Source organism: Pimephales promelas, chromosome 3 (genome assembly GCF_988280905.1).
Source record: "Pimephales promelas chromosome 3, fPimPro1.hap1.1, whole genome shotgun sequence".
Classification (NCBI taxonomy): domain Eukaryota; kingdom Metazoa; phylum Chordata; class Actinopteri; order Cypriniformes; family Leuciscidae; genus Pimephales; species Pimephales promelas.
The window spans coordinates 4,226,658-4,243,451 of NC_142771.1; the positions used below are offsets into that span (position 1 = coordinate 4,226,658).

The 16,794-nt window shown below is 35.1% G+C and overlaps 2 protein-coding genes and 1 long non-coding RNA gene across 4 annotated transcripts in view; 1 reads left to right on the forward strand and 2 right to left on the reverse strand.

Annotated features, from left to right (window-relative positions):
• The window catches only part of LOC120475474 (GTPase IMAP family member 7), a 67,940-nt gene extending 67,110 nt beyond the window's left edge, over window positions 1–830 (forward strand). Inside the window, exon 3 of the mRNA XM_089129214.1 lies at window positions 55–830. Coding sequence (XP_088985340.1) covers window positions 55–461 — 407 coding nt within the window. The 3' untranslated portion in view covers window positions 462–830. The remainder of the gene's footprint in view (window positions 1–54) is intronic.
• Window positions 831–879: 49 nt separating this feature from the next.
• On the reverse strand, window positions 880–5,470 carry kdelr3 (KDEL endoplasmic reticulum protein retention receptor 3). Its single transcript, XM_089129231.1, has 5 exons — window positions 5,321–5,470; window positions 4,911–5,011; window positions 2,900–3,058; window positions 2,132–2,384; window positions 880–1,464 (listed from the first exon to the last, which is right to left on the reverse strand). Exons 1-5 carry the CDS (start codon window positions 5,409–5,411, stop codon window positions 1,421–1,423), a joined length of 648 nt encoding a protein of 215 aa, XP_088985357.1. The 5' UTR covers window positions 5,412–5,470; the 3' UTR covers window positions 880–1,420.
• Window positions 5,471–7,678: 2,208 nt separating this feature from the next.
• LOC120467652 (uncharacterized) lies at window positions 7,679–11,739 on the reverse strand. 2 transcript variants are annotated; one of them, XR_016155310.1, is made up of 4 exons: window positions 11,277–11,739; window positions 10,605–10,673; window positions 10,090–10,190; window positions 7,679–9,405 (listed from the first exon to the last, which is right to left on the reverse strand). It is a non-coding gene; the product is annotated as an uncharacterized LOC120467652 (long non-coding RNA). The 2 variants fall into 2 exon arrangements; XR_016155309.1 differs by lacking the exon at window positions 11,277–11,739 and having other exon boundaries at window positions 10,605–10,939.
• Window positions 11,740–16,794: the final 5,055 nt, after the last annotated feature.

Sequence of the window (16,794 nt, forward strand, 5' to 3'; positions counted from 1 at the left end):
CTTTGAAACAATGTGTTGTGAAAAGTGCTATATAAATTAATGTGACCTGTCTAGGTCACGAGGAGAGGTCGCAGGTCACGGAGCTGCTGCAGAAGATGGACGTGTTGATCCAGCGTAATGCAGGAGGTCATTACACCGGAGACATGCTTCAGCAGGCCGAGAGCACCGTACGACACGTGCAGCAGAGCCTTCTGGGAGAGGAACCGGAGGAGGAGCTGAGGAAGAGTGCGGAGTGTGTGTTCTGGTACGAGCTGCTCGGCGCTGTGGGTCGTGGAGCGGTGGAGGCGTCCGGAGTGATGGAGAAAGGGAAGGGTAAAGGGAAGAAGGTCAAAGCTATTCAGAGGGCGGCGGCCATCGCCTCCACACCGCTGTCAATCACAACCGCTGCTAAAGTCATGGGCGGAGCTGTGAGAGAGGGGACTAAAGTACTGATCAAACACAAGAACACACTCTTGCACTAACACAGACACTATATATATATATATATATATATATATATATATGGTGTCTAGTTATGATTTTTTGATGTTGCCGAGGTTAATTAATGTCCCATGGGGTTCGTTTGGTGGCCATCTTGAAGTGATGTCAGTGCTAGGGGTGAAAACGTCTCAGGTTACGACTGTAATCATGGTTCCCTGTGCCCCTGGAGTGAGGCTGAGGTCAAGGTCATTAACCTCACTAATATGTGCGGCAAGGCAACATCCCACCACATCACAAACATATTGGAGGGAAACTCCTGATGATAATGTTTTAGAAAACATTTGGTCTCTTTTCAAACATCACGATTGTGATTGACTTTATGAACTGAAAATAAAGACCCATGACCCACAGACTGACCCATGTGTGTGCACATTCACTCTCGAAAACACAAGCGTCTGCTCCTTAGAGAGAGAAACTTTTTATTGACATGCTTTATAAACATACTATATAAAAATGAGGACATAAACTGTCCATCTTAAAATAAGCTCATTAAAAAATCATTTTGATTTTGCCAGACATCAGATAAAAGTCATTCTCCGACTGAAACGTGGTTTATACAAACATTCATGATATCCGCTGGTATATTGGCACACAAAGATCTCAATCAAACGTCCCTTAACGGAATGCAAGAGCATTGCATAGGTGGTGATAAACAACAAAACCATTTACTAAATTAACTACAGAAAAAAACAAGACTATTAGAATGAACGAGAAACAGACCTAAGAATGTGGAGTGTTGCATACATACAGACACAAACACACACACACACACAGACTTTATGAACAGAAACATAAAGGCATCGAAAGCGAGACTCGTCCAGCAGATCTGATCACTCTAAGGCACGATTACACCGCAGACGTAAACAAACTACAGCGGTGGGTGGTGATGATGTCATTGGTGGGTGTGGCCTGGTGAAGGGGCGGGGCCTGATCCAATAACTCATACTGGCATCGGCAGTGTCATCTTTCCACTTCCTCTCAGCACTGCAGAAAGAGAGAGAGAGAGAGATGAGTATTAGAGTCCAGTAACAGTTTCATGAAACTTTTAAAGGGATATTCACCCAAAAAATAAATTTGAATGGCCGTTTATGTTTTTTTTGTCTTTTCTATGTCTTTTAAGTCCCTAAAAGTGCATCTATCCACCATAAAAGTGCATGATAAAAGAGCATCTATCCATCATAAAAGTGCATCTGTCCATCATAAAAGAGCATCTGTCCATCATAAAAGTGCAACTATCCATCATAAAAGAGCTTCTATACATGATAAAAGTGCATCTATCCATCATAAAAGTGCATCTATCCATCATAAAAGTGCTTCTATACATGATAAAAGTGCATCTATCCATCATAAAAGTGCATCTATCCATCATAAAAGTGCTTCTATACATGATAAAAGTGCATCTATCCATCATAAAAGTGCATCTATCCATCATAAAAGTGCTTCTATGCATGATAAAAGTGCATCTATCCATGATAAAAGTGCATCTATCCATCATAAAAGTGCTTCTATACATGATAAAAGTGCACTTTTATCATGGATAGATGCGCTTTGATGGACTTCAAAACAGAAACAGATATTCACTGCCATTATAAGGCTTTAGATTTTGGGGTGAACTGTCCCTTTAAACCTCAGAAGTGTGGCGTCTGCTGACCTCTGGTGAAGTAGAGATAGAAGAAGTCGCAGTAGAAGATGGTCTGGACGACGCCGGATACCACGGCGATCTGGTCGAAGAACCCCTCCACATGATAGCGCCACACCCAGTTGGCGAGGTACAGCGAGCGGTACAGGCCCAGGAAGAACAGGTAGTGTGTGGTGATGGACTCCGCCTCGCCCGTCTTCGTGATCATGAACAGCTGGGGCAGGATTGCCACCGACTCCAGGTAGATGGAGAACGTCCACATGATCTACACACACACACACAAAGACAATCAGTGACAGCGATGGATGGATGGATAGATAAACTATAAACCCTAATGCTCAAATTAATTAATTGGTTTGAGTAGAGTTAACTTAAATTTAACACATTAGTTCAAGCTAAGTTTTACACATCAGATGTTTTACATTGCTGTACTCATTGCGCAATCGCTATGCTAACGCTATCAAAGCATTGTGTTACCAATTAGCAAGTTAGCATTTACAGAATTACCTAGTTAAAGCTAGCCAAGTTTCCACTACTAAAAATATTGAAGTTGAGATTACATGATATTTTTATGTTATACATGAATAATCGTACTCAAAAATTTCAACTTAAGATCAATTCAAATATTAGCGCAAAATTAAAATCTGCCAGTTTCTTTGAATTTCGTAAATATTTTGCTGTAACTGATTTACCAACTTATTTGGGTTTACAGTGAACTGAAAAAGACAGACAGATGTGTTCAGTGTTTGATCTTGATATCTGAAGCGTTTGAACTCTGACCTCCAGTGGAGTGAAGGCGTAGTTCTCCAGGAAGGACAGGCCGGCCACCGGCACCAGCAGGAACTCCACGCGGAACGAGTCGCTCTCAGAGTCGTACGAGTTCCTGAAGCGCGAGTAGATGAGGCTGACGGTGGCATACGCCAAGACCAGATACACCACCTGAGAGAGAGAGAGAGAGAGAGAGAGAGAGAGAGAGAGAGAGATATGTCTGGATGTGATTTACACTGGCTATTTCTCCATCCAAACTTGGGTATTTTATTTTTGAACAAAACTGGAATATCAGATAAAACATTTGTGAATGAAGCAGCGTTTCCATCTCATGTGCTCAAAATAGTCCCTTGTATATTTTCCGACAACTGAAGAGACTTATTTTTTCAATAATTATTTTTAAGAATGTAATATTTAGTACAGTAGTATCTCATAATGTATACTTATACATCATAATTATGACTTTGTATCTCATAATTTATACTTTTTATATGACTTATGTCAATCTATATTTGTATCTCATAATTTATACTTTTTATGACTTACCTCAATCGATATTTGTATTTTATAATTATGACAGTATATCATAATTTATACTTTTATTATCATAATTTTGACTTTGTATCTCATAATTAATACTTTTTATAACATAATTATGACAGTATCATAATTTTGTTTTTATATCATATGAATGACTTAATATATCATTATTTATACTTTTATTATCATAATTCATAATTTTTTATATGATAATTATGACTGAGTCTAATCATTTATATCTTTTTATATCATAATTATGACTTAGAATCTCATCATTCATACGTTTGCTATCATAATTATGAGTATCTTATAATGTATACTTCTTAAAATAATAAATATGACCATCTCATAATTTATCCTTTTTATATCATAATTATGACTTTGTATCTCATAATTTATACTTTTTATATAATGACTTTTATCTAAATGTATACTTTTTATATCATAATTATGACTCTCTCATAATTCATACTTTTTATATAACAACTTATCTCAATTTATACTTTTTCTAATTATGACAGTATATCATAACTTGTTTTTTATTTAATATTTATGACTTAATATATAATTATTTATACTTTTATTATCATAATTATGACTTTGTAGCTCATAATTTATACTTTTTTTATAATAATTTTGACTATATTTCATACTTTTTATACCATAATTATGACTGGGACTAATATTTTATACCTTTTTATATCACAATTATGACTTAGTATCATATAATGGCTTGTATCTCAATGTAAACTTTTATCATAGTTATGACTTTTTATCTCATAATTCATACTTTTATATAATGACTCATTTAAATTGATACTATTTATAACTATGACATCATAATTTGGGTTTTTATATCATATTTATGACTTAATATATAATTATTTATTCTTTTATTATCATAATTATGACTTTGTAGCTCATAATTTATACTTTTTATATAATGACTTGTATCTCAATATTTTATATCACAAATTATGACTTTGTATCTCATTATTTTGTTTTTTATATAATATCTATGACTTAATATATAATTATTTATACTTGTATTATCATAATTATGACTTTGTAGCTCATGATTTATATTTTTAATATCATAATTATGACTTCATCTCATCATTCATTCCTTTGATATCATAATTATGAATATCTTATCATGTATACTTTTTATATCATAATTATTACTTTGTAACTCATCATTTACCCCTTTTATATAGTGACTTTTATCTAAATTATTATTTTTTATTTCATAATTATGACTTTGTATCTCATAACTCATACTTTATATATCATAATTATGACTAAGTCATAATTTATCATTTTTATATCATAATTATGACTTAGTTTTAAAAAAATATACTTTTTATATGAGAATTAAAAATGTTGTCAGCCTATAATTTTATCATTAAATAATAATGTTAAAATTATAACTCTTTGACCCCCTTCCCCTGATGTGACCCTAATGGGCCTCCATAGTGTTCACCTTCATGACGGTGTTGTAGATGGAGATGAAGGCAGTGAACAGGTCCAGATATCTGGTGGTGAAGACCAGCGCGAACAGCAGCTGAGACTTCCCAGAAATACCTGAAACACACAACAACAACACACTTCAGAACACACACAACACACTCAAAGACACAACCGGGTCAGGAGTTCCTCAAGGAACCCGAAGAACCCCTGAAGATCCTGCCAGACACCCTGCAATCCGCTGCCACGTAAACACAACACAAACCTGCGTTAACAAACGCGAAACATCATTTACACGTCATGCGTGCGTTCAAAGAGCTTCACGCGTTTTTCGCGTGCAAATAAATTCTAAATAAGATCCACTCCGGTTCCTCTCCTGTCACTGGTGTGCACAATTAAAGGCACATATTAAATAATAGCACTAACCTGCGCATGATTTGGATCTCCATATCTTCAGGAACAGAATAATGATGGCGACCAGATGACACAGATCTCCAGACAGTCGGAAGATGTTCATCTTATCGCTGGATTTGTGGAGTTTTGCAGCTGCTCTCTGTCTCAGACCAGATGTTCGTCCTGCACAAATAATAATAATAATACAAACTCTTTTTCTATGAGCTGCTCAGCGCGCGCGCCTCATATGCACACGGTCCCCGGCTGTTATTGTCAATCTCGAGCTAATATATTAAGATATAACACAGCATCAGCGATGATTTACTGTGAGTCTCTGATGTTCTGCGCTGGTCTGTGCGCTCGCACCCCTGATCGGTGACGTGGCTGACCAGGATCCGGGTTTCCTCGCCGCGCGCGTTCACGATTCGCGCGTCACACCGCCTGCGGCGCGCGCATTTAAAAAAGGAAGCGCGTCAGCTTAGAATCAATTTGCGCCCTAAAAGTCAATAATTAATATTCAGACATCGAGATCTGCTGGAGTGGTTTTAGTTTATGAAAAGTTCCCAGCATCAATTCACGGTCTATATTTCTCTGCATTTGTCCAGTTTCAACATTTTAGTTTGATTAGCCTATTAGCTATACTAAACAAATTGTGTTTTAGTGTGATAACCGCAGGTTCCTCAATGTAAACATTCTGAACCAGTTTATTCTGACTTTTAAAATATATGTGTGTGTGTGTGTGTGCGTGTGTATGTGTGTGTGTTTCTTTGATATCATGTTTTGGCTATTTAATATTAAACCATATCAGATTTGTTCAGATATCTCGTTTGTTTGTACAAATGCTCATCACAGAAGGTCATTTTAAGTTTATTTAAGCGCGTGATTCTGTGATTTCAGATGGAAAACACTGAAAGTTCAGCTGTGAAACACACGCACCACACACACACACACACACGCGCGCGCACGCGCGCGCGCGCGCACACACACCACCACATATCTAATGCCTTGGCTATTCAAATCACAGTCTATAAATTTCTCTCTCTCTCTCTCTCTCTCTCTCTCTCTCTCTCTCTCTCTCTCTCTCTCTCTCTCTCTCTCTCTCTCTCTCTCTCTCTCTGATTGTATGTTTGCATAGTCACCTGCATGAAACGCGTTTAATGCAAAATATGTCATTTAAAGTAAAATAACCATCAATCGGAGTATGCAAAAAAGCAACAGTGCAAAATAAAGTAGGCCTATGTTGAGTAAAAGTGCAGGAAAAGGCTATAGTATGATGCAGTAAACAACTTTAATAAATAGAGCCATGCATTATATTATCAAAATAAAGAATGAAAAGCGGTATGGGAGGATGAAGTGAAGTGTGTCTATACCAGTGTTTTCCTCTAGAGGACAGTAACGCTCCCTCAAACACTGATGACACACACTCATAAGACACACACTAGACATGATAATCCAAAACAAACAAACAAACAAACAAACACACACACACACACACACATACACAGAGAGAAAGAAGACAATCACTTAAACTTCAGATCCGAAATGGTTTATTCATATATGGTTCATGCAAGAACCTAAAGTATTATAAAGGTTTACCTTGTTTCAGCACATAACAAATGTGCTCCTAACGTTTTGCTAACGTTAAACTAGAATACACGTTATTTCTGTCTGAACGTTTAAATGTTTAAAACATGTTTAAAAACATTCTTGTTTAAGGAAGCATTCCATTTGACCAGTTTGCAAACATATATGAACGTTCGTTCTGAATGTAATGTTTTAAAATAATAAACGAATGTTCCATGAACCGATGTAGATAATTAACGTTTTTGTGCTTACACGCTTTAAGAACATTATCGGATAACTTGAACGAACGTTGCTGGAAAAACGTTTGTTCATAACTTCGAGAGAACCCTCCCAGAAGTTTTGAGAACGTTAGAGATTCAAAAAGAGAGTCACAACCCTGCAAACAAGCCTGCACTGGCCCTGTCCGGGCCCACTTAGGGCTAGCCTAAGGGCCCCCTGCAGGCTGCTAGCGCAGGGCCCATGAGAATTTGCTCATTGGCAAAACGTTGGGCCTGCATGGGCAGCCCTCACTTAGCCCTCACTAAACCCACACAGGGCCCGCACACTGGGCCCACAAAACGTTGGCCCTGCATGGGCAGCCCTCACTTAGCCCCAAGGAAGCCCTCACTAAGCCCACACAGGGCCCGCACCGCACACACAGGGCATCTACAACAATAGATCTAGTTCACAATTAATCTGTTTCACTATAAATACTTTTTGGCTAATATAACTATAAGTCTTTGGGAAAAACAATTATTCTATACATCTGAATGCAGTCACCACATAACTAATTTCTGTATTTTCACAAATGTACAGAAGTCAAAGGGATTTCAAATCAATGTATTTATTAATTACAAAACATAAAACATTAAATTCAGGTTATTATATATAATATAATTACACTATTATATATTCACATAAAAAACAGAAACATAGAAAACAGCTGTTTTACATTATGATAAAATTTCACAATATTACTGTTTTTTTTTTTGTTTAAATAAATGCAAATAAATGCAAGCTTGATAAGCAGAATAGACTTCTTCCAAAATGTTTCCAAATTTTTTACCTGTATACTGTATATGATTTTATACAAAATAAATAGTAGTTAATAAGATTGACACTGTATTATATCTAGTAATATTGAAGCTAAACAGAGTCCCTATAACAGTGCAATTTGTAGATTTTTAGTCTTCGAGAAAATGTTTTATGAGTTGCAAACCTCTTTTTCTTTGCTTTCTCTCTCTCACAAACACAACACATCAGTTACACAAAACATCAGTTAAATTCTTCATTGCAGGTGCACAAATCCTAATCTAAAAATTACCAAACTCATAGGGTCATATTTTTGTTGATAAACAGTAACATTTTGGCCAATTATGCACATTTCTTGGTGTATAATTTTGTGAATCATCTATACTGTTTGGCTATTCTCATGTGGTCACACTTCACTTTTCATTCAGTCACATATGCTCAAACCCCGTGTGGCCGTGCCTTAAATGTCAGCATACATTTCTTACAGGGCTGTGCAAAAGTTAATTGCGATTAATCGCATTCAAAATAAAAGTCTGTGTTTACATAATATATTTGTGTGTGCTGTATATAATTATTTTGTATTAGGGCTGTGAAACGATTAATCGCATCCAAAATAAAAGTTTGTGTTCACATAAATTATATACGTTTGTGTAGTGTGTATAATTATTTTGTATATATAAATACACACACATGCATGTATATATTTAAGAAATATTTGCATGTTTGTACTGTATATATGTTTATACAAAATTAATATTATACATAAATATAAATCTTTGATATATCAATAACACATTTTTCTTAAATATATACATGCATATGTGTGTATTTATATATACAAAATAATTATACAGACATATATCATGTAAACACAAACTTTTATTTTTGATGGAATTAATCGTTACACAGCCCTATATTGTATATATAAATACACACACATGCATGTAAGAAAATGTGTTATTCATATATAAAATATTTATATTTATATAATATAGATTATGTATTCATATATATATATATATATATATACACAGAATTTAAGTGCAAATAATTCTTAAATATATACATGCATGCATAGGTATTTATATATACAAAATAATTATATACAGCACACACAAATATATTATGTAAACACAGACTTTTATTTTGGATGCGATTAATTGCAATTAATTTTTGCACAGCCCTTTTTGTGATTTGAAAAAAAGAAAATTATTTGTACACCTCCAATGAAGAATTTGAAAAGCTGTAACTGCAGTGTTTTTTGTGAAAGAGAAAAAAGTTTGAAACTTAAAAAAAAAAAACGTTCTCTCTGTGACTACTTTACACCTGACTACTTTTAACTGACTACGTTACACCTACAGATTCCACTGTCACAGGTGCTCTGTTTTGCTATAATGAAACCTTTACAGAACATGATAGTAATCCGCCATCCATGTAAAAGCAGAGGTCGGTGTGGTGTACAGGTACATCTGTCCAGCCAACATCTCACGCCTTGATGCCTTCCACTGTGGATCCCAGAAAACCTGCAAAAAAAAAAAAAAAAAAAAAAATACAGTTCAAAATCTATCATACATAATCATACATCTGGTATCACAAATTATTCCAGGTTATTATAACAATTCCAGGTTCAATCAGGTTAAATGCTCAATATTAGAGCTGCACAATACTAAAAACCTTAAATAAAATATTTTGTTTATCTGCTGCTATATATATTGCGATATAAAAACAAATTTCAAGAGATTATTGAGTGAATCTGCATTGAAAATTATAACAAATTACAAGTATTGATAAATTCAATAGAAGAAAAATACAATTGAAATAAGCAGTGCATTAAGTTTTTTCGGAAAATCTAACTTATCAGGTACGGAAATTGAATTATCTAATGTAAAATAAGTCTTCACTGAGGTACAGCCTCTCTCTACTCTTACAAAATGACAAACAACCAGCCTGAAAAACACATGACAATGACACAAGATAATGTCTATAATAAATAGTGTGTGTGTAATTTCTTCAGTACCGTCAGCAGAACTGATAACATCTGAGCTTATCGATACTGCAGTCTTCCTTAATTTGGCCCCAGGGCCCGTTTAATGTTTAATACCGGGTTTCGGAACCTATTCCTACATATGGGTGAGTTCATATGGATGAAGGCCTGTTGTGTTTGGCCTCTTGGTTTGTGATGGTGATATAGCTATTGTGAAACTCACCTTCGTCATGTACTGGGTGTGGATGGCATCAAGATCTTGTCCTGAAGAATCACAGGATCAAATGATATCTCATCTGGTAACAAGAGCACAGCCATAACCCCCTGAATTCAGCATTTGAAAGTAAAAAGAATTTCAGTATTTATCAGTCAAACATACATAAAAAAATAGCTTTGAGTTGGACAGTATGGTGTCTCATTGGCCAACATAATTAAAAACACACCCAGAGAAAAAATAAAATAAAAAAATAATATATATATATATATATATATATATATATATATACTGTATATATATATATATATATATATATATATATATATACCCATGACTATTATCCTGAATTATTATAACTATGACTATTATAACATTATATTTGCCACCTATTATTTAGCTTCTCAAGTACAATGTCACTGAAAAAAACTGTAGTTAATGAATTTAAAGTGAGAGACTTCATTCAAAATCATAAATCCTACAGACCCACAACAATTAAACAGTATGTATGAAGTTTTGCTTACTATAGTCGAGGTCATAGCCGTGGAGATTGTCTTGGACCCCAGGGGGTGCAGCAGGACATCTATGATGATCTTCAAGAAAATAACATGCAATGTGTCACAGAGCCAACAATATTACATTGAATTTACAATAGAACAAAGGGTTTAATACAAGGAAGCAAGCTAGAGCATAGCTAAAGAATATACATAAAAAATCTTAAGGTAATATATTGTGCAATAATGCATATGAAATAATTATCATGATTAAACAATAATTCCCCTTTGTTGTGTTTTTTTCCTGTTCCTTCTGAAATCACTTATTACCAATATTTGTAAATGACGTCATTAAGTAGCCTACGTTACAATGAATTCTTTCAAGGTTAAATAAATTAACTTAGCTAACTTCCAATCACCCATTGACAAATTACCAGCAAAACAAAACTATCAAAAACTGTTATCAACACAAAAATGTGGTTAAAAACCCACACTTATGTAAAACAAGAGCTCAATTGTAACGTAAACAACTTAACGTTAGCTCTTCTGAAAACGGTTCAGTCAGATGCTAACGGACTTTATCGAAGACACAAAACTATTTCTATAAAGTAAATATTCAACAGAAGTGTATCAATTACACGTAAGACATATATCAGGAAGGTTTGTATGTATTATTTGTGTGATTTTGGTAACTAGACTTACTTGAAAGCAGAGAAAACAACAGTGAGAGACGCTAGTTTGCTGTTTGTCAGTTGATGGGTTTCCTCGTTTCCATGGTTTCCATCTGCTCGCGCGCGCTCCTGTCTTTGAATCAGATTTGAATGCGACTCGCGCACGTACGCCCATATTGAAACCATAGAACACGTCAAAAGGCACGCAGCATTTAAATAAACATCTAGAATTATAACATTTAACAATTTAAAATATCTTTAATTTTATATAATGAATTTAAACTCATTGTGTAGTTCTATGACCCATTCAGTTGACAATTATGCTTTTTAATACCATTTTGCTTTTACTTTTATTGTAAAGCAATTTCATGACATCTGTATTATATAAAGGCCTACATGTAATATAAAGAGCAACGTGTAATATAAATATGTAACATAAAGTGTGGAATGAAACTGCAACAGGCCCGTAATTTCATTACCATCTTTATATAAAGAGTGCTTTCTTATTCTCTTATATATATATATATATATATATATATATATATATATATATATATATATATATCTTAAAAAAATAAAACATTTTTAAACAATTTAAATATATATATATATATATATATATATTTAAATTGTTTAATTTTTTTTTTAAGAGAATTAAAATTACCAAGTTATTAGTGCTTTCTTATTCTCTTTATATATATATATATATATATATATATATATATATATATATATATTATTAGTGCTTTCTTATTCTCTTAATATATATATATATATATATATATATTTTTTTTTTTTTTTTTTTTTAAGAGAATTAAAATTACCAAGTTATTATGATTAGAGGACGTACTGACGACATTGTGGGCATGTGGGCAAATCTAAATGTGGGCTACCTAAACTAAACCCGCATGGGCCCAAAGGTGCAAAACCTGCTCATGGGCCCGAATGGGATGGCCCACAGTGGGCCATCATGGGCTTAATGTGGGCAGCCCGCTAGTGTGGGCTGCTCACTGATAGCCCGCAGTGAGCCCAAAGCTGTGGGCCTCGTCTGGGCAACCCGCACTGGGCCTGTTTAGGTTTGGCGTGGGCTGGCCCTAGCCCACTGTGCCCACAAAAAGCCAGCGTCGGCCCCGCAGGGGCATGTTTGCAGGGAATGTACCCATATAGCCTAGGCTACCATCTAGGCCTGTACTTGAGTAAAATATAACAGATTTGTACGGGTTGTATTTAACACCCTCCTGCATAATTGTGTACACAGTGTGAATGAGCTGAGCGTTATTTCACACAGTCACTGATGCTCGTCTGTCTGGTGTCTAGACGAGAGACGCGGCGCGTTCAGCGCGTCGGAACGGTTGGACTGAGAGTCGCGTGTGAACTCAGTGTGACAGAGAGGAGCAGTCAACCATTCGGGATCAAATTAGGAAGTTAGCAAAGGTTCTTTCTTACATAACGCGATCGGCAGGAGTGTGTGCAAAACGGCAGAAAACTAGAGTTTCCACACGACTGCGTGAACGGCCACAGCACACAGGACAAGCTACTCTACCGGTGGAAAGAGAGAAAGAACAACAGCAGTGTGTTCTTGTTCAAGAGGGAAAGGAAAACCTGGAGAGAGACAATGGTGTTGTGTCGATCAGAGGTTGTGGAAATTTAACAGGACGCCTAGAGGCGATTACAGGCTATTAATACACACACACACACACACACACACACACACACACACACACACACACACACACACACACACACACACACACACACACACACACACACACACACACACACACACACACACACACACTGTTCTGTTGTGCTGTGTCACTGTCGCACTCTCACAGTAATAATTGAGACATGTTTGAGGAGCAGATGTTATATCTGAGGATTGCTAATATATCTGGACCTAAATCCAGCTAACAGGGAAATGTTCTTCCTGTAACGTTCTTAGAACGTTCGTTCAAATGTATTAATTGTCTTATAACATGATCACAAAAACGTTCTAAAATGGAACATTTCATGTTTTCTCCAACATGTGCAATATAAGTTTTTGGACGTTTTGAACGTTCGGAGAACATTTAGAAATAACTTAATGGGAACGTTAGCAAAACGTTCTTGACTTGAATATTATTGTTCACGCGTGATTTGGGATGATTGACAGGTGTAAAAATGTGTCAGGTCTTTCACTTCATCTGAAGTTCTCTCTTATATTAGGGTGAAAGTGCATTAAATTTCTTTCTGACCTCTGTGCCCTTCACCCTGTGACCTCATGCTACTGCCATCGACCCTGTGTGTGAGTGTGTGTGTGAGTGGTATTGAGGTTTTGGGTCATGTCCTGTTTGAGTTTATAGGATCACCTGTCTGTCTGAGTCTCTCTCTGTCTCTCTCTCTCTCTCTCTTTTGAGTCTCTTTTGTTTAATTGCGTAAATACCAATATGAAATCATATCTTATTTTAATTCCTCGTTCTATTTTCAGAAGCACCAACACAATCTCGTTTAATTTTTTTAAACTATTTTACGTTTTGACTCATTTATATCCATAGGATCTGGATTTTTGTATGATCTGCTTATAGTTATGATTGGGGGTGGACCTTCGAAAACTCAATACAGTAAATTGGCGTGACCAACTTGAATCTTTTGAGGAATCTGCAAGGGGGTGAAAACTTTTGCATGTGGATTCCAACATTTGCCAAAAAACGGTAAATGTGACCACATCACATTAGCACATATTGATATACTTGCAGGGACGTGCACAGGAATTTTGAGGGGCAGTTGCTCTGACCTGAAAAAAGGGCACCCCCCCCCTCCCTCCTCCCCCCTCACGGGCTATATGAAGGAATATATTCAGTTGAATTTGTCCCCTTCCAAATTGCCTTATCTGGCCGTGCTTATGTCCAAACGCAATGCCTCATCTTATGGTCTTATAATTATTTATAAAGATTGCAAAATGTCAGAGATGAGACAAATGAGCAAAATAGTTCTTCATATTGTTGTTTATTGTTTTTTAAATTATTTATTTATTTATTTATTTGAAAAGAAATAATCTGGATTGAATGGAAAAAACTCGAAAAAATAAAAACGCTTAGATTTCGGGAAAAAATACAATTCTTTTTTTTGCCAATCCTGACCTCCCCCTGCGGGGCCCTAAGCAAAATTCTGCTAAGGGGCCCTCTACCTGATCTGTGATGCCGTGAGCCATGTAAACCATTTGCCATTGCCACTCAATACCGCCCAATACAATCCTCCCTCCTTTAAACAAAACAGTCAAAGAATAAGTACAACAATATAGAACAGAATGAGGTTCAAACAAACAATACTGAATAAAGCATTTTTATAGAATGTTAAGATAACATTAACATTCACATAGCTAAGTGAATATTAACGTAAACATAAACAAGAAGAAAATAATAAAGTACAACCCTGAACTTTGGCTTTTGGGATTAACTTTGGTTCTCTCTATAGCCAGGGTATTTTCGGAATCAGTAGCCTATGATTTTTATTTAATTTTTTTTTTTTATGCATGTTAAAGCAAATCTTGATTTATGGTTATTTACTGAGGGATTTGCATTCATATTGACCAGAATGTCCATCTAATCATCATTTTAAATTCAATACAGCCTAATCAATCAATGTCAAATTGCCAATACATTGGTTTATATCTTGCATAATTAGTGCAGTTGTTTAGAGTTTTTAACTACACTGAGACTAGATAATCAGTGTCTTTAATGTGTACTTTGATTGGAAGTGCCATCATTCACGTATTGTACAGTATTTCTGGTCTCCACATTTCTGCTTGAAAAATGCGAGTTTCATTTCGTGCACGCGCATATGAACGCAACACACGCGACGCGGTTATGTTTTCCGAGCTGCAGTAAACAAACAATGTTGTTGCACTTTGTCGTTTATCAAAAACAAAACGTAATAAATAATGGTATTTTACTCTCACTTTTGTCAGGCAAAAAGTGATGCAAGAGATGCACTGCCTGCCCAGACAAACCATCAAACTTTGCTGACACTAGAGAGGACAGAACACAAGTTTACCTGAATGCTGTTCCCGCAATTCACTCTCATGTTTTTCTTCTTCCTCTTTTCGTGACGAGAAGGATAGTTTCGCTTCATTTTGTCATGGACTTCGTACACATTAATTAGCGCACGACACGAGATGGAGGCGCGGCCCGAGTATTTGCGGTGCCTTACCATATGCACCGGTCGCGTGCAGTCTATGGTCTCGTGGAAACAGTTTGACTTTCAATTTTTTTTTTTTTTTTTTGGAAGTGAATGAGGCTTTGCGATTTTTATATTATTTTTTGTCTAGGCCTACGTGAAATTCTACATCCATTGTACGATTTTTTTTTTTTTTTACCTCAGAAGGGCAACCTGAGTCGAGAAGGGCATATGGGCAGTTGCCCGGGCAACCTGAGCAACCCCCCTGTGCACGTCCCTGTATACTTGCGCAAAAAAACAGATTATTATAGGTATTCCTCAAAATGAACAAAATCAGTCAAATGCAAAAGTTGTTTTGCATTTAATCTCACTTTATTGACCAATGATGTACTTGCTGCTGACTTGTGCTCCTCACATTTTTAAATGAACAGGAGACGAATTTCCTCTAGTGGAAGCGTTTGGAACTGCAGCCGAACTAACTCTCACTAAGCTCATTTTTTAAGATATCAGGCTCAGATTTGAAAACAACTGGTTTAGATTTATGGCTTTAATTTTCTCACAGTTTTAGTCAAACATGTTTGTTTTTTTTAAAAAAAAAGAAAGATATATTTAATATAAAACTTTTCAGTTTTTAAACTTTTTTTTACTTCAGCAAAAATCTGAATAATCGTATTTGAAAAGAGAGCAAACTGAAGTCTGTTACTCCAACGAATTCAAGATTTACAACAGTCAAAGATGGAAATTTAATTTTCAGGTCTATGCTCAAAAGTGAATTAATGGATTATAAATAAATACAGCGTGAATACAATTTAGTACCATAAAATTCAAAACATTAAATAAAAATCATTATCAAACTATAAAGTAAATTAATTTAATTGAAATAAACTAAATATAGGCCATTTTTGAAGAGCACATGTAGTAACTTTAATTACTTTTGGAAAAGTAAATAAAGTAACGCAACTAGTTACTTTTTAAGGGAGTAACGTAATACCGTAATGCATTACTTTTGCTCAGACATACACACACACACACACACCCACATTTATATATATATATATATGTGTTCTTGTGGAATCAGTGCTCAAATACACTATATATATGTATATATATATTAGGGCTGTGCAAAAATTAATTGCGATTAATCGCATCCAAAATAAAAGTCTGTGTTTACATAATATATTATATATAAATACACACACATGCATGTATTTATTTAAGAAAATGTGTTATTCATATATAAAATATTTATATTTATATAATATAGATTATGTATTTATATATATATACAGAATTTAAGCGCAAATAATTCTTAAATATATACATGCATGCATAGGTATTTATAAATACAAAATAATTATATACAGCACACACAAATATATTATGTAAACACAGAC

Coding starts and splice junctions, on each gene's coding strand:
- kdelr3 (XM_089129231.1), bottom strand. CDS start 5,411: ATGAACATCTTCCGACTGTCTGGAGATCTGTGTCATCTGGTCGCCATC. Junction 3,059..4,910: donor TCTACAACACCGTCATGAAG/GTGAACACTATG, acceptor TCTCTCTCTCAG/GTGGTGTATCTGGTCTTGGC. Junction 2,385..2,899: donor ACGCCTTCACTCCACTGGAG/GTCAGAGTTCAA, acceptor GTGTGTGTGTAG/ATCATGTGGACGTTCTCCAT.